This window comes from Nylanderia fulva, unplaced genomic scaffold (genome assembly GCF_048542155.1).
Source record: "Nylanderia fulva isolate GAGA-0341 unplaced genomic scaffold, ASM4854215v1 Scaffold11, whole genome shotgun sequence".
In the NCBI taxonomy this organism is placed as follows: Eukaryota; Metazoa; Arthropoda; class Insecta; order Hymenoptera; family Formicidae; genus Nylanderia; species Nylanderia fulva.
In genome coordinates, this window is record NW_028189302.1 from 2210208 (window position 1) to 2236858 (window position 26651).

Sequence of the window (26651 nt, forward strand, 5' to 3'; positions counted from 1 at the left end):
TAAATATTGTATTATGTTTTGCGAGTTGCTCGGAGCAAAACATTTGTAGAATTATTTTGTTTTCAAAATGAGCCATTTCACAATAACACAATATTTGTATATTTTAATATATAACATAGAAACAATCACCAGAAAGTTTTAATCATGTTTATGAATATGTCAATGCGCATGAACAAAAAAAATCGAGAATTTTTACCACTTTTATTTACTTGATATATATTTTTTTATTTTAAAGAAAAATATGTAATTCATTGTTTTTATGAAAAAAAATGTATATATATAAAGATCTATAATTTCGTCAATCTTTTCTTATATAAGTTAAATTAACACATAATTTATTAACTCTTTTTTCTGAATTGCGTTTTAATTTATTCCTGCTGATTAATCTACAAACCAATTTCTGGTGATTAATCTATACAGAGAATGTTATACATATATGTATACATGCAATAGATTCACCGATCTGATGCGTAACAATAAAGCTCTATAGTACAAATTACAATAAAATTCTCATAATAAATATACATAATTTTTTATATGAAAATTTATTATATTTTATATATATTTAAATCTAAAAAATCTTTTAATAATTTTTATGATGTAATTTTTTATTATAATAACAATAAATATTTGTTTATGGTATAAACAAGAACTTTTAAAATTGTATGTCAAATAATAACTCTGCTTGATTTTATATCAAATGATAACTCTGATTGATGATCTGCTTTTCAATTTAATTATGACACAGAATGGAATGCTGTCCCGAATTTAATCGCGATTACTACGGATTGTTTCAACATTTTCACTGTCGAAAAGATATATTATATTCGAACAGAAATATTATATTTTTTATACGTGAGAGAGAAAATATAAATATTACATAACACTAATTTGCAATTAAAGCAACAAGTTTTTGGAGTATATTCGCTGACACGCGAAATATGCAAAATGTTACATGAGATATTAATTTCCCGCACGTGAATTCTCCTGAATAGGATGATGTATCGATATTTCATTTTTTTATCTGAAACACGTTGATAAATGGGATATCGTTTGTCGGCGCCACGTGAAAAAGTAACGAAGCTAAAAACGAATGAACAAAACAAAAAAAAAAGGAAAACTCTCGCTCGCGATGTATCACTGTCGTCATAGAAATTATTAATCGACAAAAAAACGATATTCTCAGCAGAAAAAATATTAAAATAAATAATGCAAACATCGCGTACATATAAAAGTATCGCAGAGAATTTCTCGCGAAAAGAAATCCTATACAGGAAATTGATATCGTCCTTTTTTTTTCCGCTAATATCCCCTAGCATACTAGCAGCTTTAATCGGTTTCCCTGGCACGTTCGACTTCTCTCCCGACACGTCGATGCGCGAAAACAGCATTGCTCTTTACACACACGCACACACACATACATACGTGCATACATTTCATAAACGATTGACGGCTCCGCAATGGCGCCGTGCCTGTCATCGCGCGAGAGCATGCCGCAACAAATTATTGCGACCGTCATCCGCGGGTCGCATGAATCACGCGCGAGAATTAGTGACATTGCGAGTCTGAAATATCTTTCGCGGGATGAACCGGCGGCGGTACCGTTTCACATCGATATATCGACGCGTCGCTCGATAGATCTTCCACGTCGAAATCTCCATTCACTCGCGGTGCATTTATACGGGACGATTTTTGTAGGGCATTTATAAGGCACGTGAGAGAGAATAAAAATTAAATTGCTAACGCACATTTTTTTATATCATGGACTTTGATAGGAAAATTATTTAGGAACGTAATACGCATATAATGTCCTGTTGTAGAATTGGTAAATATAAATACTTTTATTAGCGTTAACATTTATTTAAACGTCAATCGTTATTTTAATAAAATAATTAGAGGAATTATAAAACATTTTTTTTTTTAAAAGTATCTTTATATAATAGACGGAGAGATTTTTCTCTTAGAATTTATCTTGAAAATTATAGTAATTTATAGGACAAATTTTATAGAGCATTTATAATAAGACTCGTGAGAGAAAAAAATTAAATTGTTAACGCAGATTTTTTTATGTCATGGATTTTGATAGGGAAGTTATTTAGGAACATAATATGCATATAATGTCCTGTTGTAGAATTAATAAATATAAATATTTTTATTGGCGTTAACATTTATTTAAACGTTAATCATTATTTTTAAAATACTTATATAGAGGAATTATAAAACATTTTTTTCTAAAAAAGAATCTTCAAATAATAGACGGAGAGAATTTTTTCTTAGAATTTACCTTGAAAATCATGGTAATTGTAGGACAATATATGCATAGTACTAGAAAAATTTTATAAAAGTTTCTCTGATTAATATTTATCGCAATAAAAAATATTAATATGTACATGGTAAATTTTACTATAATACATAGTAAAATTAATTGAACATATTATTGTAATAGATATATTAATATTTTCTATTACGGTAAATATTAATAAAAACTCTTATAAAATTCTTTTAATATCATATTATCTTATGAATATTATGATTTTCAGCATAAATTCTCTCTGTGTACTTCCATCAAAATAAATATAATGAAATTATCGAAATGAATACGAGACGATATTATATTAATAATAAAGGTATTTTAATTTTATTAAATAAATTATTACTATAATTATTAATACTTTTTACCTCTTCTTTTTATGCAATAATATATAATAGAAAGAGATAAACAATAGGATAGTTATGCAAATTAATATTCTGTTTATCATCAGGAACAATAATGAGGATATAAATTCATATATAGAATATGAAGAGCGATAAATAGAATCGAAAAATATTATACTAATGCATTTGAGGATATCACATAACGTATAAAATATCACATATAATGTTAATTATTATTTAATATTATTTAGCACCTGTAGAGAGAGAGAAAGGGAGAGGAAATAAAAATGGAATCAAGTAACAGTTCCGTTTTCAAGTAAAATAAATAGGCGTGAAATGACAAATAGCCAAAAGAGGCAGTGCTTTTCGTTTAAACGCGCATCGCACAATTGAAATGCAGCCGTAACTTTTCGAAATAGATACGTAAGGCGTGAAAATCGAGCGTTACGTATCGTTCCGCGACTGAAAATCGACGTTTCGCGAATATTAAGAACGCGAGGGTGCATAAATCGCGTTTCGCCGACATCGCGCAATAAAATTGTCGCGCGACGTGTACATTCGCGTGTACTTACAGGAAATATATAACGTACCGTGCACCATGATGTACGTACGCGCGAAAGGAAAAGACAGGGGATTTCCCTATCTCTCGGGGTGCATTCCCCAGACCCAGATATCCGTTCTTCCGGCTGCGACGCAAGCCGGAAATAAATCTAACCGAACTGTCGAGCGCGACTTTCGCAGACGCTGAAAAAGCACTCACTTACTTAGGTACCAAATGTGCATACGCACTTTTCCCCAGGTGACTTCATTCAATCAAGTGGAAACAGCTCGGTCACCGAGTCAGCTGTTTCGCCTGCTGCACGAAATCTAAATAATTTCGAGCGCGCGCATCTGTCAACCGAGCGAATAAATCAGAAGCATAATCAACATCCCGCAATATCGCTGTATTGTTATTATATTAATTAATAAATTTAGATAACTGTGTTAATAATTTATTTATATAATAATACATATAATTTATAATATATTATAATTAGAATTGAGAGATAAATTAATTGAACATTAATAGTATACATTTATTTATTATAATATAGATAATTATATATATATATAATTATCTATATTATATATATATTATATATTATATATTATATATATATAATATATATATAATATTATATATAATATTATATATAATGTATATATTATATATAATTATATATATATATATATATTATATATATATTATATTATATATTATATATATATATAATTCGTATCTTTGCCTATAAAAAATTAAGTAGTTAAAATTGTACACATTCATTAATCTTTTTCTACATATTAATTCTGCAGAATTACACATTTTCCCAATAATACATGATCTGTCAGAGACAATCATTGTAAAAATCGATACAAATTAATTTATAAAAATCAATAAGTTTCTTACACAACAATATGTCAATTTTTACACTAATCATATCTGACATATCTTGCATCGCTAAAAAAATGTGTAGAAAAAGACCAATAAATGTGCACTTCATTCTTTTCGTATATATATTATTACATATCATATCATTTATATTTAATAATATACACATATTATTAAATTACTATCTTCATGATTCCCTCTAATTTCGCAGAAGGCTGATCTGGCTGTCGGTTCGATGACAATCAACTACGCGCGGGAGAGCGTCATCGACTTCACGAAGCCTTTCATGAATCTGGGCATCTCGATCCTCTTCAAGGTAAGTTCTCTCTCGCAGCGAGAGGGACAATATCTCCTCGTAACCGCGTATCCACGTCGGAATTAATCTCGTTGCACAAGGTAGCAATTATATCCGCGCGTCCAAACCGCCTCCGAGCGAAGACGCATTTAAAGCTATCTCGTATGAGCCAGCCACCGCATAATGCCCGGTTCTGGAAATGGCGCTCTACCCTCTGATAGCTCATATTTTTATTTCCTCCGCATCATCCCCACGGCGCATTGTTGTCGCGAATCTTGATTCTCTCACCCGGCCGGTCTCGTTGAGCTTTTTCCCACTTTCCGTGTATTTTTCCACGTCGCGCATCTGTTATTCTTATTTGTTTTTTTTTTTTGCGTATGTAGCCCCTATTGTTATTGTTAGGCTATTTTCGTTTTCGTTCAAGGATCAACGCAATGTCGATGAAAGTTATGTGAAACATGACATCTCTTTCGATATTTCGCGCCTTCGTGTTTTTTCTTTCAATATTCGCGCTCGACGATATCAAGTCAAATTGTGGATGTAAAAAAAGGGTATGTTTTCGCGACCTCTCGACGAGATGGACAGCAAATTTGCTGGCCAAGTAATTTTATCCGAGGGATAATGTCGTCGAAATAATGGAGGGAGTCGTTATCCATATGACTGTAATTCCGTCTGACTTTGGTTTGACCATAACTAGTCCTTATCTACTTGCCCGTGAAACGACCACTGGCTGATAATGCGTATAATACTCCCCTGAAATTTGCTGAAGCAATTAATAATCGAATGTGTCAATATTAATTGCGTTTACGTGTAAAAAACTGTAAGACTTATTAACGTCAAGTAGTAATAACTGATATATGGTCCGGCTTAATATCTATTTTATATATTATATACTGAATCGTTCAGAGTATTTTTTTAATGCGGAGACCAGATTATTTATTCACGTTGAAACACTTGTACAATATGCATAATGCAGTTATTATTATTAAATAAATTTAAACTAAATTTATAATTATTGCTAATAAGATATTAATTTAAATATACACAGAGAGAATTTTCTCTTAGAATTTACTCTGAAAATCATGGTAATCTATTACAATAAAATATGAAATATATTCGATAATTAATTTACTATGTACATATTAATATTTTTTATTGAGGTAAATATAATTTAATCAGAGAAATTCTTACAAAATTTTTCCAGTATCCAATTTCCATATTGTCCCACGATTACCATGATTTTCAGGGTAAATTCTAAGAGAAAATTCTCTCCGTGTATATTACATCGTTCAATAAAATTATTGTCAAATAATTTATTTGAAATACATACATTATTTTATTACGAATTGATCAGTGCTACAAATTTTTATAGATTCGTTCTTGAAAAATAATACAAATTAATTATTTACTGAAAAAGAATTTATTAAATTTGAATAAGTATTTATTTCATTACTGCCAAATGAATCATTTATTTGATACTAATAATATTGATTTAATACGAAAAATATTTATTTAATATATTTATTTAATATATTTATTTAATATAATTATTTAATATAAAAAAATCCTTTTCAAACCAAATAAATATTTATTAATTTAGTCATTCTTTTCAGTGTTGAAATTACTTTAGTAAATAATTAAAAAAATGCACGCATTATGTATGAAGAAAAAAATAACAAAGCAAAAATATATCTCTGACAGAAATCGGATCCTCGTTATAATTCAGTTGTTCGGTTATAAGATCGCGCTATCACAGTAATATCTTGGCGATGCATTCGAGCGCATAAGTGTGCACATATGCGTTTCTCGCTTATATATAATGCAAGCAGCACGTGTTGTGGGGCTGATAGAGAAGCGAGGGAACAGACTAATTAGAGGCGTTCTCGCAAGTGATGGCGCGTAGATGATTTAATAATCGGAATGTACATATCATCGATCGCGGCGCATATGCGTCGAATTTAGCGAACCGGTTAATTCAATATTTGTTCGACGAGCCGTTTTTCTCGTCAGAATCCCATTCTCTCTCTCTCCCTATATATGCATATATCCAACTCCAACTGTCCCTTCTCACAATCCTGTCTTATCCGCTTGAAGCTTTAATTATTCTCACAATGTCCCGCAGGGAATTTCTTCCGACTCGCGGATTCCGCGATCGATTCGAACGACAGTGCAAGAATTACCTACCCTCTTTCTCTCCCTTCAAGTTTCGACTCGCGCTAAATAATTCGAGATGCTGAGATCTACGGAGTTAACTTCTCTCGGGCAGCTGCACTTTATACCGTAACGAGCGACGGTGGGATTCGCTTACTCCGAAGTTAATAATGGTATTGCACCGAGCAGGTGGGTGGACAGAGGGGGATGAAAGGGGGTGGAACGATACCGATGGAGAAGTTAATTTCACGAGCTTTTGTAATAAAATTTTCGCGACGACGAGATCGTCCCGCTGTGTCGCTTCGCTTCCCTCGGCTCATCTCTCATTTCTCAGTTTTCCGCGGGAAAAGCTTGATCGGACATTTGGACCGAACAAAATTTACGGGCAGTTTCTCATTTTTTTTTTTTTTTTTTTTTTTTTTTTTTATCTCGACCCGTTTGTTCTCTCGATCTCTGTAAAATGAAGGTACAATTTCCTTCCGCGATATGTAAATCTATATTTCGCTTTTGCCATCTCATCAGACTGTTATTTTAATAAGGAACTGTATTAAACTCTATTAGAGTAATTGTGTTTAATAATGATAATGAAACATATAAAACTTTCTGGAAAATCAATAGACTTAATTATTATAGATAATAATCCTTAAGGTTCGCCAGTAATAATTAATAAAAATTTATTATAAATAATTAGTTAAAATACAACGTTTCGGCTGTCATTGCAGCCCTTTTCAAGTAAATCTATAAAAAGTTACATAAAAATAATTATAATTTTAATACATTTCATCGCAACAAATAATTTTAAATTCAAAATTTAAAATATGTTACATACCAAACGATTTTTACCATTGAGGAAAGATTTTTCTTAATTATTATGTTCAGAATAATTAATTGCACTCCACTTACGCTTTATTTCAAAAATTGATCTCTCTTGACGTTTCCGTTCCGCACATTCTATCCAGTTTTATATTTTCACGTTGTAATCCTTTAATCCTCTTGACTGGTTCCACATTGTAGCATAGATAATTACGATAATGGGAATAGATATACAAGAGAAAGGGATGTAATTGCATATATTGTCTCGAAGATCTCTCATACAATGTCCAAATGAAGTTGTTCGTCTCAGCTGCCGACGACACAAGTCAATTGCTTAATGAAGATAATTAAGCCAATTACCATTACCCAGTCAGGCGACAGCAACGTGATAATCTTCCGTCGCAAATCACTGTAGAATTAATTATAGACTATGTATTACACTTGAACAGAGTCTTTCTTATACTCGCAAAAATGTCTCTTATCGAGATTGACATTACAATCAAATAAAGATTAGGGAAAATATATATGACATTTTTTAAAATAATTATATTAGGTTCGCGTAAATTCAAAAATTAATAAGAAAAAATAAACGTCTCTTATCGAGATTGACATTACAATCAAATAAAGATTAGGGAAAATATATATGACATTTTTTAAAATAATTATATTAGGTTCGCGTAAATTCAAAAATTAATAAGAAAAAATAAACCGACTAAAAGAGCAAGGAAATTTTAGATGTTAAATAATTTCAATTCTAACATATAATTGAAAAGTCGTTTAACATTTAACATTTCCTTGCTCGTTTAGTGACCTATTTTTCCTTATTAATATATGACATTCTCTTGCATATTTGATTGCAAAAGAAGCAACTGTTTATCAAATAATTATAAAAATCGATGGAACTAGTCAATTATCTTGAAATAACTCATTATAATTACAATAAAATAAAGATTAGGGAAAATATATATGACATTTTTTAATATAATTATATTAGGTTCGCGTAAATTCAAAAATTAATAAGAAAAAATAAACGTCTCTTATCGAGATTGACATTACAATCAAATAAAGATTAGGGAAAATATATATGACATTTTTTAAAATAATTATATTAGGTTCGCGTAAATTCAAAAATTAATAAGAAAAATTAAACCGACTAAAGGAGCAAGGAAATTTTAGATGTTAAATAATTTTGATTTTAACATATTATAATTGAAAGGTCGTTTAACATTTAACATTTCCCTGCTCGTTTAGTCGGCTTATTTTTCCTTATTAATATATGACATTCTCTTGCATATTTGATTGCAAAAGAAGCAACTGTTTATCAAATAATGATAAAAATCGATGGAACTAGTCAATTACTTGAGATAACTCATTATAATTACATTTTCACCAAAATGGCGAGTAAAATGAAGGTGTGAGAAAGCCGGTAAGTGGACTTCTCATAAATCGATTAAAACGACGGAAGCTTCTTCATCGCCCTGATGACGATAGCTTGCTTTCCAATGCGGACTGAAGGCTCGTTTCCGCCTGAGTAGAATTTTCCTCCGGCAAACACGAGAAAGAATGAGAGATAGAAGGAGTGCGAGTCTCTTTTCGTTGATTGCACCAATCGACGTCGACAGGCGCAAGCGCGCCTTCTAATTAATGTAAGGCGATCGTTTAATTGCAATTAATGTTGCAGCCATAGCCGTTCCCTGTATTCTCAAAGCGTCCTTTAATCATCCTGTCACCTATCCATTACGATTCCACACGTACATTAGAATTATCGTCTTATTATTTATGCCAAAATTGACCTCAAATATAAGATAAACCGATCTATTATTATGAATTCGATATGCAAATTCGGGATAGTTTTGCATTTTGCATATAGAATGAAAAAAATTATCTATTTATATCTCTTTGTTATTAATAAATAATAGCTATTTGTTAGCTAAAAGCTATTTTTTCAGCGTTTTTTATTATTCTCTGAATCAATATCCGCTGGCAAGAACAAATGTTGAATTTTGCATCTGCTAATTCCGCTTGTACAAACGTTATCGCTCGCAACGAAAAAGAATCCACACCTGGGACTTATTGTTAGTGTATTCGCCGATACACTATGAATAAAAAATCATTGGATCGATACTATAATGCTATGAAAATTATTGAACAAATAGCTCGCTGCTCTCCCAATAGAGAGCTTCAATAAACCTTTTTCTATTTATTTTTATTTTGTATATATACCTGTATATATATATATATATTTATTTCTATTAGTTTATTTTCTTGCACAATATAGTGTGTATGCATTTTTAAATTTTTTTTTTACGTTACTTCTCTTTATATTTTTTCTATTTTATTGTTATTCCGCGACATTTATGACAGATATACACAAATAAATTTGAACTTGATATGTAAATTATTTTATATAATATTATGCATTAAGAGTACACAAAAATTCGGAATATTTGGAATTATGGATATAAATGTATGTGAAAACACATAATTAAATATAAAATCTCAACAAAAGTACAATTGAATAAAAATTCAATGCGGCCAAAGCAAGTTCCGCATTATTATATTCAGCACAATAATAAATCAATATTGATACGCTAGTCATCAAACTTAATTAAGAATCGTTGAACTATCCGCGTAAAATTTTTGTTTATCATCAGTATACATATTTCTCCGATATAGATATTATGAATTAATTAAGCTATATTAACGCAAAATTATTCTCTCTTTTATGAATACACAATATATAAAATACAACACTTTATTTATTAATTAAAATAAAACAGCATGAACATTTTTATTGAAAGCTTTCGCGTTACCTAGTTATTTAATCATTAATTCTTACATGCATAACATTACGATGATTGATATACAGGTTTTATATTATTTTGATATTTATATTAATAATTAATATATAAAGATTATTTAAAATTATATAAAATATATAAAAAATTAAGATATTAATTTTACATGTAAGAAGATATTTTGCATTAAAAAAATGGATATTTTTGTCGAAGATATTCATGCCTCTAGCTCTAGATTTTGTATAAGATTAGCAGATGTATATAGAATTACTATCCTGATTGCCTTTTATTTTAATATTTATATTAATAATTAATATATAAAAATTATTTAAAATTATATAAAATTATTATAAAATATATAAAAAATTAAGATATTAATTTTACATGTAAGAAGATATTTTGCATTAAAAAAATGGATATATTTGTCGAAGATATTTATGCCTCTAGCTCTAGATTTTGTATAAGATCAGCAGATGTAAATAGAATGAAATCCCTTGCAGGTACCGACCAGGCATCAAGCGCGACTCTTCTCTTTCATGAATCCATTAGCGATCGAGATCTGGCTGTACGTTTTAGCAGCGTACATTCTGGTCTCGGTGACGATATTCGTCGTGGCTCGTTTCAGTCCCTACGAATGGAACAATCCGCATCCGTGTCACGCCGGGCCGGAAATTGTCGAGAATCAGTTCTCTTTATCGAATAGCTTCTGGTTCACCATCGGAACTCTCATGCAGCAAGGCAGCGATTTAAATCCCAAGGTTTGCGCCCAGATTTTCACCATTCGAAAGTAGCGTGTAAGCTTAAAAAAACAAAAAATTAGTGAAGTAAAAAAAAATCGTATACTACGAAATTACGTAGATTTCTCTTTAGCGTTACATATGCGGATGAAAATATCGTCATTAATATTATTGCATTATGTTAATCAACGTGATAATTATTTTCCCAAGTAAACTCATCACCACTGGTTTCGCTTATACGTAATAGATTGTTATATGAATTATATTGTGCATCACGTAATTATTAGATGTTGTTTCATATTGATAATTGAAACAATGCGCGCAATCTTAAAATATTTATGTTTCCTGATTAATTTATGTGACATTATATCATCAGACACTAATTAATCATCTAAATTACTATCCTGATTGCCTCTATTTGGAGTGATTTTGAATATACATATGTTCAAGTTCTTTGCTGGATAGAAATAATATATAAATAAATTATATACTTTATTGTATTATATATATTATATATATATATATATCCAAATCACAACACATGACACATTATTTTTAAATACAATAAAACGCGCGATTTGAATCAGAGAAAATTCATTTTAGAAAAAAGTTAATATTTTCCTCAACATTTTGCAATTTTCTTAGCAAAGATGACAAGCCTTTCTATTAAAGAAATTTCCAGTCTTCAATTGCACAGACTGTAGCTTTAAATTAGTTTTCAAACACTATTTAACACTATTAAACAAAATGAAGTACGTTAGTCCTTGGAACAACTGCAAGATATAGAAGAGACGAGGAGAATATTGGCTTTTCAGCATTAATGAGAAATTAACGTTAATGCAAATTTAAAGAGGCTATTGCAATATCGGGAGACAAGATTGCGATATAATATCGATTTTAATATCTTTCATCGTTTGGCAAAAATTAATACAAAATTCAAGATGTATTGGATGCAAATTAATCAGTGTCTTTCACAATTCGGTGCATTTTCACAAAGCTTTATCGCCTTATCAGGCTACAAGCACGCGTATCGTGGGCGGCATATGGTGGTTCTTCACCTTGATCATCATCTCGTCGTACACTGCAAATCTAGCGGCTTTCCTCACTGTGGAAAGGATGATTACGCCGATAGAAAATGCCGAAGACCTCGCCAGCCAAACGGACATTGCATACGGAACTCTCGAAAGCGGAAGCACAATGACTTTTTTCAGGGTAACTATTTTTTGACTACTTATTTGCGAAGCAGATAGTGTGATAATACTAGCATCAATATTTGTAAAATATTGTCAACGCGTAATTATAATATCCTTTGCGCTCATGTCATCCTACAATTATTAAAAAATTAAATAATAAAATTAATATTAGGTAAAATATATTTTTGGCAACTACTAATGTATTAAACGTTAATATAAAATTGAAATAAATCCCCTACGCTTTACATTGTATAATATTATAAAATAATGATTTTATGATCTTTTATCCGGAGTTATGATTATTTAATTAATGTATTAATTTGGAAATTGAAAAAGTCTTCACCAATCTATAGTATGCTCTGGAAAACAAACAAATTAATTTACTTCGACGGATAATGCGAGAAAAGTATTTACACAGTTTTTCACTTATGTTGTCATTATTTAAATAAGGAATCAGGAGTCTAAATTATGAAATAATGTTCGATCAAGGATTCGATGATCGAGACGTACAAGAAAATGTGGCGATTTATGGAAAACAAGAAGCCATCGGTATTTGTGCCAACCTACGAAGAGGGTATCCAACGAGTTCTTCAAGGTGATTATGCCTTTCTGATGGAGTCAACCATGCTGGATTACAGCGTCCAAAGAGATTGCAATCTCACACAAGTCGGCGGATTTTTGGACACTAAAGGATATGGAATCGCTACCCCCATGGGTAAGTTTGTTTGTATGTGTGTCTATGTGCAGATATTTTTTTTATAAAAAAATTATAAAAAGATTTTTTACACACATTGTAATTCATAACAGTTTATCGAACAAAATTTTTAATTTTATTTTAGAAGTAAATTCCGATTTTTTTTAACGAGAAATATATGATCGACAAATTTAAAACAATATTTGTAAATAATGTTAGCTCAATTTTCAACTGATCTTCCCTTCAACATTTATTTTATTTCGTAAAAATTTTAGTTGTATGCGCTGTATTGTATGTTAACATGTATTGACTGTATCAATATATGTACATAAAATATAATTTTAAAATAAATTGAATATTATAAAAATATTTCATCACATCCATCACGCGTAACGATGATTTACATTTGTTAAAACGTTTTTTTTATTCTTTGAAAAAATTTTCAGGCTCACCATGGCGGGACAAGATATCTCTGGCAATTTTGGAGTTGCAAGAGAAAGGTGAAATTCAGATGCTGTATGACAGATGGTGGAAGAGTCCGGGGGATACTTGCATGAGGACGGAAAAGGGAAAGGAGAATAAAGCCAACTCTCTAGGCGTCGACAACATAGGTGGGCACTTTTCTCCCAGAATAGCGCATAAGGTCTAAATTATACGCGCCATGAGTTTTCGCCGTGGGGTCATAAATCAGAAATGCCTCGTTACATTCGCGGACATTCTTTGCATTACCCTCATTATCATTCTTCATGAAAATAACTATGTTGGATCTGTGTTTTAAATCTTTTGAATAAACATTTCCATTTAATTACATATCATTATGTTATGCACACTAGAGTATTCCAAGATTTAAGTGCAGAATTTTATCAAATTATTTAATTATTCAATTATATGTATTCAGGATGTATCTAAATAAGTGCGAAAAATTCTTCATCGAAAATTAAGGAGGATTTCTTATATTCCTTTTATTTTTGTTATCAGGTATTAACGATACAAGAAAATCAAAAAAATATTAATAAATATCCTTTTTATTAGTGAAAAATATCCACCAAGTTTAATTTTTTTTTTATGTAATATTTTATGTTAAAAATTTTTTTTTCCACAAATAAATATTAATAACAGAACTTAATTAGCTCTTATTGCCTTTTATATGTATATTCATTTTTTTTTATTTGTCTGAAATTTGAGAAAAAAAAACCCTATCGACGTCTCGTGCGTCTCAAGAATCGCGTTTTCTTTCTGCTTAGGGGGAATCTTCGTGGTCCTACTGTGCGGCTTGGCATTCGCCGTGCTCATAGCGATCTTCGAGTTCTGCTACAATTCCAGGAGGAATGCACCGGCGGAACGGGTGAGTGCATCGACCGCGAAAATCAAGACGCTGAAATAGGTTTCGATAAATCGCCGTCAGCACGTTTTCGTCGTTGCACGACTCAATTCGCGAGCCAAATTCTCCGACGTAGATGCGCTCGTTTCTCGAGTTTTAAGCTCTCGGGTTACTTTTTCCCTTTTGCGCTATTCTAATTATTAAAATTACTTGGCTGCACGAAACGCTGCGAAATCTTGCCGAGTAAAAATCATGATAAACGAGGAAGCTGCTTTTTCAAGGAATATTCATAGTCCGTCCAAGCGAACGATCCCGATCCGATTGAACTCCGAAGAGTTGAGGGATGTGCATGAACCGTACCGTATGCATTGCATGACGTTCTCTGAACTTTGTTTCATCGCTACGCCATGGATCCCATCAGCATGAGCTCATCGTCCATTGAAGCATGAGACTGCAACTCGCCCCCAAAACTCAGTTGCGAAGAAAGGTCCGTCATTGCGAAAACTTTTTACGAATCCCTTTGCTTCAACACGCGAGAGTTCTAAGATTATTTTTCAACTAGTAAATATATATATGTGCTCCGAAAAAAATATAGTTAATATAGTTTCGTGTCACAAGATGTGGAATGAATTAGCGAAAAAATGGAAATTGATTTCTTATTGTTAATAAGTTGTAAGGAGGTCAGAAAGTATTCTCCTTCAAAATTTTCAGATTCAATATCGTAGCTTCAAAATTAAAAAATATTTCACAATCAGATTATTATTTATTCTTGCTTGTCTTATATCTCAAAATGCAATTTATACTTCAGAGAATGAAAACTAATCATCTATTTACTTGTCGCTAATTCCAAAACATCCTTATGAGAATTATCCTTCATAATCGCGTAATTAACGCACTAAATAAATAATGAATTCTTGTGGGCTGCAGCAGAGGCCTCCGATTCCTTCGCCTACTTCCGGCTCTCTTCAGGGGATTTCTCAGGCCGTGCAGCAACAGCAGCAGCAGCAACAATGCCAGCATCAACACCAGCACCAACCGCATCAGCAACAATCGAATCAACAGCAGGAGTCACTCTGCTCGGAGGTGGCGCGCGAGCTCTGTCGTGCCTTACATTGTCACGCGTCGTCTCGACGTCAACGCACCTGCGACAAGTGCTCCACGCACGTGATTGGCTACCCGGACAATCCCACTGCCACCCCCATAAATGGGATGAGATCCCAGGTATAATAATTGGATTATTTATAAGAATAGGATTTTATATAAAAAATTTAATAATTATATTATATATATATAGATTTTTTTTTAGTTCAATATGATTTATAAATTATATATTTTTAATTATTTATAAACCATTTTTTAATTTTGGTAAAGAAAGATTTAAAACAGATAAAAAGTGAATTGAATTTTATAGAAAAAAATTTTTATTAAATTTTATTAGTGAAATAATTAATATAGAATTAAATTTTAAATCTTTAAAAATTTTTATATTTGTATTTTTATTAGTTTATATTTATATAAAAATTTTATATTTATAATTTAATTATAAAATTAGAGCTTCTCCATCGATTGTCGATTTGATGGGTCTATTAGCTGATGCTTTTTTTGCAAAATGTCAACATAATTAAATACGAATCAATTAATTTCATCATAAATTATTGTATAATGATATGATTTTAAATTAAATAATCATGTTTAAATTATGTAATCATTATATGTATATTATTAAATACGTGTAATAATGAAATAATAAATGAATGAATAACTAAAGATAAAAATCGATATTGTGATAAATAGAAACAATGTGTTTGTCTTATACATAAATGAAAATGTATCTGTCCAATCGGAATATAAAGTGTGAAATATGAAATGTTCGGAACTTGGAGAATTTTATATAATATTATAATACATATTCATGTCACATTTTTATATATTATATACATATGTAACACATGTTACACATGTAACATATAAAAAAAGCATCAAAAATATTTTTTCTCGAATATTTATTCGTGACGCTAGAATAAATTTGCATAAGCTTCGTGAAAATTTATATTACAATGAAAATATAATACAATATATGTGAAATGGAAAACCTGATATATTTTTTCTCAGAAAAAGATTTTTAGTGACGGCATAGTTCTCTGATCATCTTCTCTTTGGTCAAGTTGATATTCCTATCTTTTATATTCGCAACAGACTTTATATTATATCGCATTATCACAGCTTTAACCAGGAGAGAAGTCAAGCCTCCTCGTTATATCGTTATTCAATTATATTTTATATTCACCGAGCTTCTACATCCTTATGTTCATTAAGCTCATAATTGCATTCAAATGTTCTTTAATTAACGTGTATCTGACGAGCGAATTTATTTTTCGTCGGGACGGGTATAGAATTTATTATATCACTCTTTTTCCGAGGAAAAAATTCGCGCAATATTACAAGACGGAGATTTTATTAAAGTGTTATTAAAAGATCAACGTAATTTATGAAATTCCGCGTTAAAAATGTGTTAAGCAACGTTTGAAAATGTATCAAAACATTTTTAAATTGTATTTCATACGTTGCTGTAATAATGAAAGTGAATATTGGTTTCTATAATTTACAGACTTTCAAAATTCACAAAATCGATAAAAAAAATAATAAATCAATAAATAATTAATAAAGACTAAAAGAATATTAAACATGTTATAAATAATGGCTTTTTTAATCATAATTTTATTAACGACTATATTTTTATTTTTTATTACTTAATTATTATTTTCTATTTAATAGAATTTAATTTAATATATTGAATTTTTTAAATTCTTATTAATGATTTTGGGATAACTTGTAGGTTCTAAAATTCTGTAAATTAACATATAATATATTATGTAATAATATTACATAAAATTTTTTATTACTTAATTATTATGTTCTATTTAATAGAATTTAATTTAATATATTGAATTTTTCAAATTCTTATTAATGATATTTATTAATTATTTTGGGATAACTTGTGGGTTCTAAAATTCTGTAAATTAACATAATATATTCTGTAATAATATTACATAAAATTTTTTATTACTTAATTATTATGTTCTATTTAATAGAATTTAATTTAATATATTGAATTTTTCAAATTCTTATTAATGATATTTATTAATTATTTTGGGATAATTTGTGGGTTCTAAAATTCTGTAAATTAACATATAATATATTCTGTAATAATATTACATAAAATTTTTTATTACTTAATTATTATGTTCTATTTAATAGAATTTAATTTAATATATTGAATTTTTCAAATTCTTATTAATGATATTTATTAATTATTTTGGGATAACTTGTGGGTTCTAAAATTCTGTAAATTAACATATAATATATTATGTAATAATATTACATAAAATTTTTTATTACTTAATTATTATGTTCTATTTAATAGAATTTAATTTAATATATTGAATTTTTCAAATTCTTATTAATGATATTTATTAATTATTTTAGGATAACTTGTGGGTTCTAAAATTCTGTAAATTAACATATAATATATTATGTAATAATATTACATAAAATTCTCTCTCGAAAATTTTACACAGACGTGGACATTTCTACAATTACATATTACATAATCATGTTACAGAGAAGCAGTCTGGCCGTACCTGTAGTCGAACTGCCTCCACACATCCACATGCATCATCACGCACCGCCGCATGACTATGACGGCAATTAGAGGGTTGTCTTAATTAAGTAAAGCAAACCTCGACGACATTAATTGTTAACCAGGAATAAGTACAAAGCGTATCACACACGCACGCGTCACGAAGAGCAGTTATGCGATCGATTTGTTGATAGAGAACTCCTGCCGAGAAAGGTATAGTATTTCGGCGTTCCGGACAATTTTGCACAATATATTAAATAATAAAAAAAAGTGTTCGCATCGCGTTTCTGACGTTTTCGCGAGTGCGAACTTTTCAAACGCTTTTTGTAAATCAACGTGCGTCGCTTTTTCGCACACATTTGATAAGTCTGTCGAAAAAAAAAAAATTCGTCGACCCGATACTCCGATCTATAAATTATTGATGAAGTAATAGTAACGTAGCTCTAAATTGACTTTTTTCGGCCGCAAATTTTGTACGATTAATTAATTCACGAAATGATATAATTATTCTGAGACGAAATAATGTATCTGACACTTTAATCAAATGGGATAACGTAATTCAATATAGAATATAAAAATCCTAAATCGAAAAATTAGGTCTAATTTATTAATTTTCGATCGTGTCGAAGAAAATTTTTTCCTTCATGTGATGCAATCAAAATAATTTTTTTTAACGTACGAATAATTAAACATTTTACATAAATGGACTGTAAACGCTTTATTCTCAAAATTACATTTTCGTGCAAATTCTCATCCTGTAAAATAACTTAAATATAATCTACGAAAGAATGTATAAAAATGGAGTTTTTCTCTGATCACATCTGGAGGTGAAAATTATCTGGCGAAACGAGTTCTTTCCATTCTTTTTGCGTGTACAGTCTCGTTTATGTTAAGTCTTGAATTATTACAAGAATCGAGCATTGCGAGATAGCAATCGATCAGACCCTCAATTCTCCTTCAACCGACACGATATCAAGTTCCATTAAGAGAGTAGAGTACGCTAAATCTTTAACGATAGACGATGAAAAAACCTTCCGTCCCACGTTTAGAGAGAACTAAATCATCTAATATATCGTGATCATCGATATCTCTGATTGTTCGAAGACACCTTGTCAATGCGTTCTCTCTCTCTCTTTCTTCCTTTCTCACTTTCCCTATCAGAGACTGCCTAAAGTGTAAGGTAACTTGCGAACTATATTCTGTAAATATCGCCGCGGATAAAAAGCAGAGCAATCAAATTCGTAATGGGAATATTTTATGCAAAAAAAAAAAAAAAACGTGAGTTATGCGAGTGAGTAATCATTAGTACTAATCGAGTACGACAAAGTAGATGTTTGGTGTCATGTAACGTGTGCTGTAACAATGCTGGATAGTCGGCGAATAAATGTAAGATAAGAGAATCATCGCTGTTTCTTCTCTTTCTAAGTCTCGGTCCTTTTTGAATTAATCAGCGATATTAAAAAAATTAGTGCAAAATAGTAGAAGAAATGAGGAAAAAAGAGTATAATAAATTAGTAAGAAATATCATGAATATATAATTTTAAATAGAATCTAATTTAATGAAAAAATCATCGACGTGCAGAAAAATCATCAATCTTTCGACGAAATATTATGCATAGAATTATCTTGGAATTTTTTCAATTCGGGAGATACAAAATATAGAAGAAGAGTCTTGTTTTTTTATATAACATCATTTATTAAGGGATAAAATAAATGACAAATAACATATCGCTTATATGAAACTATAATATTTCTTAGTGTTCATTATTCGTTATGATATAAAAGAAATCACATCACATACGACCCCCTCCCTGGGGGAGGCCGCCCTTATGGCGGCGAATTTTCACGCACGATATACAACGAAAAAGCGAACAACGCACAAATTAGCGGAATTCTCGAGCGAAAAACCTCCCCCGAAAAAAGGGTCAGTTCGAAGCGAAGCTCGCGTCGATCCGTGATAAGATTAGGCTACGACCGCGATGCTTAATCGAATCAACGTGATCGAGATGTTACGGCGAGTTTTCGCGCAAGAGAATTCCTTTTTAGCATTTTTTGAAATCTTTTTTTTTTTTTTCGTCGGTGCAATCAGCGAATTACTATCAAAAAGGACCTTTCTTTCTCTCTTTCTCATGCGTACATATATTATTCGAGGACTAAATCTAGAGGGAGCGTGAAAAAACGAGAAAAAGGACCACTCTTTTTCTCCTTTCATCGCTCCACATCCAATTACCTCAAGTAATGCAGACTCAATTAAAAAAAAATCCTCTTTGATAGTAATTCGTTTATAAAAATCGGGGAGGGAGTCTGGTCAAATCACTTGTAATTATCACACAATCATTCCCGATACGGTGGCATGTACAATTTTTTTAATATGCTTTTTTGTGACTTTTGGAGGTGGACACTCGGCTTCTTGCACAGTTCGTGCATTTTCTCTCCCTTTCTCTTTTTCTCTCATACACACACTCTTTCGCTCCCTCTTACATACCATACACACACACTCTTTTTTCTCTCTCTTCTCACCCTTTTTTTTTATTCTTTCTTTCTTTTTCTTTCTTCTTGAAAACCCATTCGAGACGACTGTGGACGACGAGCTTAAAATCGGTTCAGTGTCTATGTACATGACATATCATTTTTTTTTACTTTTTTAAAAACGCTTTATATACTCCACACTTTTTCGCTTCTTTCTCTCTTTCTCCTGTGTGACTTCTCTCTCTCGTCCACCTCCTTCTCTCGGCAAGTTAACTTTACCAAGAGACATCAATTCGACTCGAAATCTCGACACGCCCTGACCCTCTCGCGTGTCTCTTCACGAGAGAAACAGAGAAGTTGATAAAAGTTTAAGGGGACTACGATCAGACACGATGCACGAGATCCTTCGGAGAGATCCTTCTGTTATCCTCTGACACAAAAATTTATATAGACACAAACATCTAAAGTGCATTCTCGAGAGACTTTCGATTTGTTTAAAGAATTCCGTGAAATATCCTTCAAGCGCGTGAACGTTTAGAGATCATCTCGATGTTCGATGTTTGATCGTATCCCTATAATGCAGAGACATTCGCCTCTAATTACGCACGACTTAATCGCTATTACATCAAAATCTCGATTTTTTTTCTACATCTTTTATATCCCTCTATCCCTTTCTCTCACTCTTTCTCTCTATTTCTCTCGTACCATATTATTTCTCTTCTTAGAATTATCGCGAAATTATGATCCGCCGCAATGTGTGATCGCTACAGCAGCACGAATGAATTCGCGAGAATCTCTCGCGTTAAGAATACAAAAAGAAACAATGAACAGAAAAAAAATACGAAGCAGATGCGCTGCTTCCAATAATGGTTACAACGACGATTTTCTTTCTCCCTCTACAAGTCTGAGACGTATTTCTATTTTCTCTCTTCCTCTGTCTCCCCTTTAAACTCTCTTTCTCCATCTTTCGCAATTACTACATTTATGAGATCAATTCTGCCGCGGTTATCGCGAACACCTGTTGCAATCCGATTATTATTGCTCTTACCTACAAACTTACTGCAAAGTCTCTCTTTCGCTGATCATAAAATTAAAAAAAAAAAAAAGTGCGAAAATGATAAAAAATTGGCGAGGGAAAAGACAGTTCGAAAGATAGAAGAATAAAGATTCGAAATATAAATAACGCAAAAGAAATAAATAAAAAATACGTGAGAGAGAAAGAAACTGATTAAAAAGAGAGAAGAAAGGAGAAAGAGAGAGAACCGAAAAAATTCAACTACGATCTCGTAAGATTCGTGTCGCACCGTTTTTCTTTTCTTTTTTCGGAACTCGTGTGAAATAAATAAAATTCTATATAAAATCCTTATCCTTTTTTTACAGAATTCGGATGTATTAAAAATACACATCCGCGTATATTTTATATAAAATTTGAAAAGAGTTGAAATAACTCTCGAAGCCGCGACATAATTAATTATCCTAAATAAACGTGATTATCAATGGTAATTAATGAACATTCACACTCATCTGTGATTGCGTAACGCGTCGAAAAAAAATACATACACATCGAAACCTATATATTTATTATTAGTCGCCTAAGACGAAATTAAAAAAAGAAGGAGAGGATCGGAGTTACGTAAAATCATTGTGTATGTCGGGGAGAAAAATATCGCGATACTTAAAAACTAAACGCGCGAAGAATTTTGTTCCTACATAATTCGGACATAAAGCATATAATCGTAGAAAATATTCGTGAGTAAAATGTAATCGAATATTTACGATATTTTGGTACAAAGTGGAGTACGTTCCTTTCTTCTTTCTTCAACACAAGCACATTTTCTCTGCGTAAATAATCCATAGACTGATTGAAATTCGGATATATATATATATGTAATTTATGTAATATATTTAATATACGATACTCCTCTTGTGTACATCTCTTTGGTTTCAACTTTGCGGACGCGAGTTCGATTAAAAAAGACAATCTACCGTAAAAATTCAATGATCGATTTTGATTCTTGAGAATTTGATATCAAGCAGTACGTATCCTTGCAAAAAATAAAAAAAAAAGATCCGAAATTTTCCAAACTCATCGATCGCGATCGACAACTTAATAAATTAAATTGTCGGGAGAACGAAAGGGAGAGGAAGAGACAGATAAACAGAAAGATACATATATATATATAAATGGGGAGCAGAGAAGAGAAAGAGAGTTTCGAAGCGGAGACCGGAAAGTAATTTAACAAAGGGGAAAGGGAAGGGACACAGAACAAAAAGACTGAAAATATTGACGAAAACTGCGAGTGTTCGCCGTGTCGGATCGCAAAATCGCTATTTCCTTTCTTCCCTCCGGGGCTGCCATTCACGATGAACAACGACAAGATGCAAAGCAACGAGAGAAAAAGTTGGATCGCCAAAAAGTTATTTTGGTTCTGCCGATTCGGCTACAGACGCGTTTTTCCTCCTCTTTCTACCTTAAAATTCTCGGAGAGTGATATGTAGAGGCGTCGTCTAAGGAAATAAGAAAACGCGTCGCTCTGTTGTTTGTTGGTCGAAAGTTGTCGTTATCCATGTTTTTCTCCCGCATCATCATCATCATCATCATCGCGTGTGTGCGTGCACGTCTTCGTATTGCGGACTTCCCAAGTAGCAAAGTGACGTCATTAAACGTCATACACTTGCTACCTGGGTTGGTACTTTGGAACGCTGGGTTTTGCATCGCCGGAAACAAACAGTTCGCTCTCCGGATGAAATATGTTATTCGATATCGTTCTCGGTAGACTAGATAACAATGATCGAGTATCGAAACCGGTGTAATATCGGAAAATCTAAATTTACAGAAACATGAAAATGTGATTTCTCCCTCTATATATATGTATATATATATAACATTATGTATATATACATATATAATATATAAATGCGTATATACGGATATATGTATGCGTATAAATGTACACATACATAAATTCGCATATACATATTCATATTTATCCGTGACAAGTGATCAAAAGAGGTGAGTTTGGGATCGTGAACATTTTCATAAAATTTTGAATGGCGCATTTGTAACTTTGTTTACTTTGAAATTCTGATATTTTTAGAGAGAAATTTGCTTTATATATTATATATATATTTAGATAAAACTTTTATTTCCTATTAAAAATTTTAATCTTTATATATTTACATATGTATTAAAATAATATATATATATATATATATATTTCTTTTTTGCATTTATACACATGTCATAAAAATGTTATTTCGCGCCCTTCTCAGGGTTCGAATTTATCACAATTCACCGAAATTACGCCAGTTTCAATTTCTAGTATGCGTTTCTTTCTCGTTGCTCGCTTATGCGTCACTTATCATCATCATCATCACCGTTTTCGTTCGATCGAGATCAAAAGAGAATCGTTATTTATTATAAATTTGTATTCCAAAGTACCGATCATTCTGATATTCATTGAACACACATGCGAGTATATCGATTATTTGAAGAGTGTCCGCGCATACAAACACACATTCGCACACACACACACATACACACACATATACAGTTATACAATAAAGAGACGTTATAATTACAAAACGTAGATATACATAGAATCGTCAAATCTTCTGCACGCACTTTTTCTCTGGCTCTCCCTTCTTTTTCTCTCGGTTAATCGTAAATATGCGTATATATGTATCTATATAAGTGTATACATATATGTATATATCTTATATAATGTACATATACATATATATATAGACACTTGCTTTGTGTATGTGTGTTATACATATATATGTAGATATATGCGATCACAGAACACGTATAATTCGCGTGTAATAGTTTGTGCCACGTTCTTCTTCTTGTGTATGTATCGTGTTTGCGTGTACCTTAACGATCTATTATAAGGATTTGATTTGTGTTTAAACAGCCTCTCCTCGATCCTCCTCACACACAACACTTTGACACCGGTTTTCGCTCGGTGTCCCCCAACTCTTGTACAACGATCGTAATTAATCGTCGAGGGAGGGACAGGCTCCGTCAGTTGCGTCCCCCATCGCTCTATTAAGTTCTCTCTTTCTCCTCTATAACGCATTATTAGAGGCTATTAGAGGGAGGGAGGCTATTAGAAGGCATGAAAATTCGTTGATAGATACCCAAAAAATCACACTCTCTCTCTACTTCGTGCCATCTTCTTCCTCCCTCCTTCTTCAAGTATCACCATCGGCGCAGAACGAATACAATGATTGATCTTTTTTCCGATTTCAAGCTAGCAGCCGAATTTGACAATAAACCTTTCTCAAGTTCCCTTCGATCGAGACTTTCCCCGAGTAGCAAACTGACGTCATTAAACGTCATTCGACGTCAAATGACGTATACTTGCTACCCTTTAATCTCCTGTCATCGCATTGAAAAAGTGCAACAATGTCCAATCCTCAAAAAAAGCGATCTATCCCGCTGTATTTTAATCTCACAAGATGAAAAAAAGACAGTCTGTCGGGTTGATCGGAAGCAAGTTCACGATGCATCTCGCATTCGGCTAAACGCATTTCGACAATAGAGCGCGTCATCCCTCGGTAAATAAACACAGCCGATAGGCATTGCTTCTCTCCGCGATCGCGTGCATTGAAAAAAGTGTGTGTGTGTTGTATTTGTATGTATCTGCATCTGTGTGTGTATGCTGCACGCGGTCGCGGATCGTCCTACAATCTAAGGTTTGCTCGACATATGCGTATGACGAATGGTAAGTAGATAGTTTTACGTTAGCTTTCACGCTTTCTTCTCTGTTTTTTTTTTTTTATGAAATATGGAGTCGTCGAAATGAAAATAAAACGAAGATAAAACGCATTGTACATATGTATATATCTATATATCTATATATATGCATATGTACAACGCAAAAAGAGACAAAATCGCGATGACGGATTAATAGATTTTCCTAATATAAGCCTTACAATTAATTTTCCACTTGTCGACAAGAGTTATATCACCCGACACAAAAGTAGAAAAACGAAATGACGCGCGCGAAGATAAAAATTTCTTTGTCTCGTGTAAATTGATGATCGATGCATGATTTTCCTCTCTTTTTCGCGACTAACTTGTTGGCGAATCGCGTGAGAAGAATCGAAACATATAATAAACGCAGAGTGAAAAAAGTGTAATATAATATAATATAATATAATATAAATGTCGGTGTGTGTAAAGTTATAAAGCGCGACGCGAAAGCTACTAACAGGCGAGAGCAAACGGTTTATTTATTTTTTTTTAACAGATCTGAAACATAAACGAAACGCACAAATAACAGTCTGCTACGATGCCGAACGTAGAAAAATACAAGTGTCTATGTACAAAACAAATTATAATCTTTTTCTTCTCTCTTTGTCATCCCCGGCCTTATCATATTTTTTCTTTTTTCCTTTTCCTCTGTCTGTTCGCACAACCTCTTTCTTTCCTCTTTCAATTCCCCCATCTCTGATCTTTTCCAATCCTATACACATTCATCGCAAACTGTATTAACCTTATTACGCGAATAGACGGAACCAGAACATGCGGGTCGACATATTCGTAAATCGCTCGAGGAACAAAGGATGCGTTGAATTCCTTGCATCTTCCTTTTTGCCCCCAATTCGTATCTTCCTTTTCTTCATCTCTTCTTTCTTCCTCGCTTCTTCATTAACGCCTTCCTGAGCGCTGATTGAAGAATCGCTCCTCTGTGCACGATGTTCCAGATGAGACTCGTTTCTTCCATGCGGGAACTTCTTACATAGTGCAGAGATTGGCCCGAGAAAACAAATCGACAAACTGACAGACAGCAAATAGACGAGGGGATGACGCGAAACTCCGCTTTAGGTCATATATCGCATCACGGCACGAAGAGCATATAGCAATTCCGCTTGCATGCGAGCCTCGAGAATCATCAGGTTTACGTGGACCTGGAAAAAATAGAAATTATATTTAACAACGTGTCGCTAACTGCCTATGCAAAGAATAAATTTTTCCTGTGTTAATACATAAATATATATATATATATATATATACTTCTATTTTTTCTTTTTTCACATGTTAAAAGTCTTATCGGAAAAGTTGAAGTGACTAATTCCAAGCACAGTTCGTACGAGCTAATCTTAACTATCATGAGAAATAAGTAACAGAGAGGCTATTTTTAACCTGACTGCGTAAAGCACGTTATATACCTCGTATTTAACACGTTTAACTTCTGAACTTATTTACATAAATCGCTATTCATTTAAATTTCTACAAGATTTAAAGACAGACGCAACTTTATCGCGAGCGTATTATCAATGGAATTGCATATATACTTTGATAAGATCATCGCTCAATTTCAAAATGACGGATTATTGTACAAGAGACCTCTTTTTTACTCCTTAAATAAATTATTTTAATCAAGCACGCCGCAGGCTAAAGTAGTTGTTCGGTAACAAAGTCATTCAAAAGTTAGGTAACGTGGC

At 32.0% G+C, this 26651-nt stretch overlaps 2 protein-coding genes across 7 annotated transcripts in view; one reads left to right on the forward strand and one right to left on the reverse strand.

Moving 5' to 3' along the window:
* LOC114931552 (glutamate receptor ionotropic, kainate 2) overlaps positions 1-19209 on the forward strand; it is a 191613-nt gene extending 172404 nt beyond the window's left edge. For 2 of the 5 annotated variants that reach the window (XM_029303673.2, XM_085486243.1), the window contains 8 exons: positions 4296-4400; positions 10642-10899; positions 11893-12090; positions 12561-12786; positions 13212-13376; positions 14010-14110; positions 15014-15307; positions 17709-19209. In XM_029303673.2, the coding sequence (XP_029159506.2) occupies positions 4296-4400; positions 10642-10899; positions 11893-12090; positions 12561-12786; positions 13212-13376; positions 14010-14110; positions 15014-15307; positions 17709-17798 (1437 nt within the window). In that variant the 3' untranslated portion in view covers positions 17799-19209. Of the gene's footprint in view, positions 1-4295; positions 4401-10641; positions 10900-11892; positions 12091-12560; positions 12787-13211; positions 13377-14009; positions 14111-14367; positions 14574-15013; positions 15308-17708 lie in introns of those variants that run through there. The other 3 variants (XM_085486235.1, XM_085486236.1, XM_085486238.1) reach the window with 3 other exon arrangements.
* A 189-nt stretch (positions 19210-19398) lies between these two features.
* Sesn (Sestrin) overlaps positions 19399-26651 on the reverse strand; it is a 231895-nt gene continuing 224642 nt past the window's right edge. For both annotated transcript variants that reach the window (XM_085486251.1, XM_029303977.2), the window contains one exon: positions 19399-26114. In XM_085486251.1, the coding sequence (XP_085342377.1) occupies positions 26028-26114 (87 nt within the window). In that variant the 3' untranslated portion in view covers positions 19399-26027. The remainder of the gene's footprint in view (positions 26115-26651) is intronic.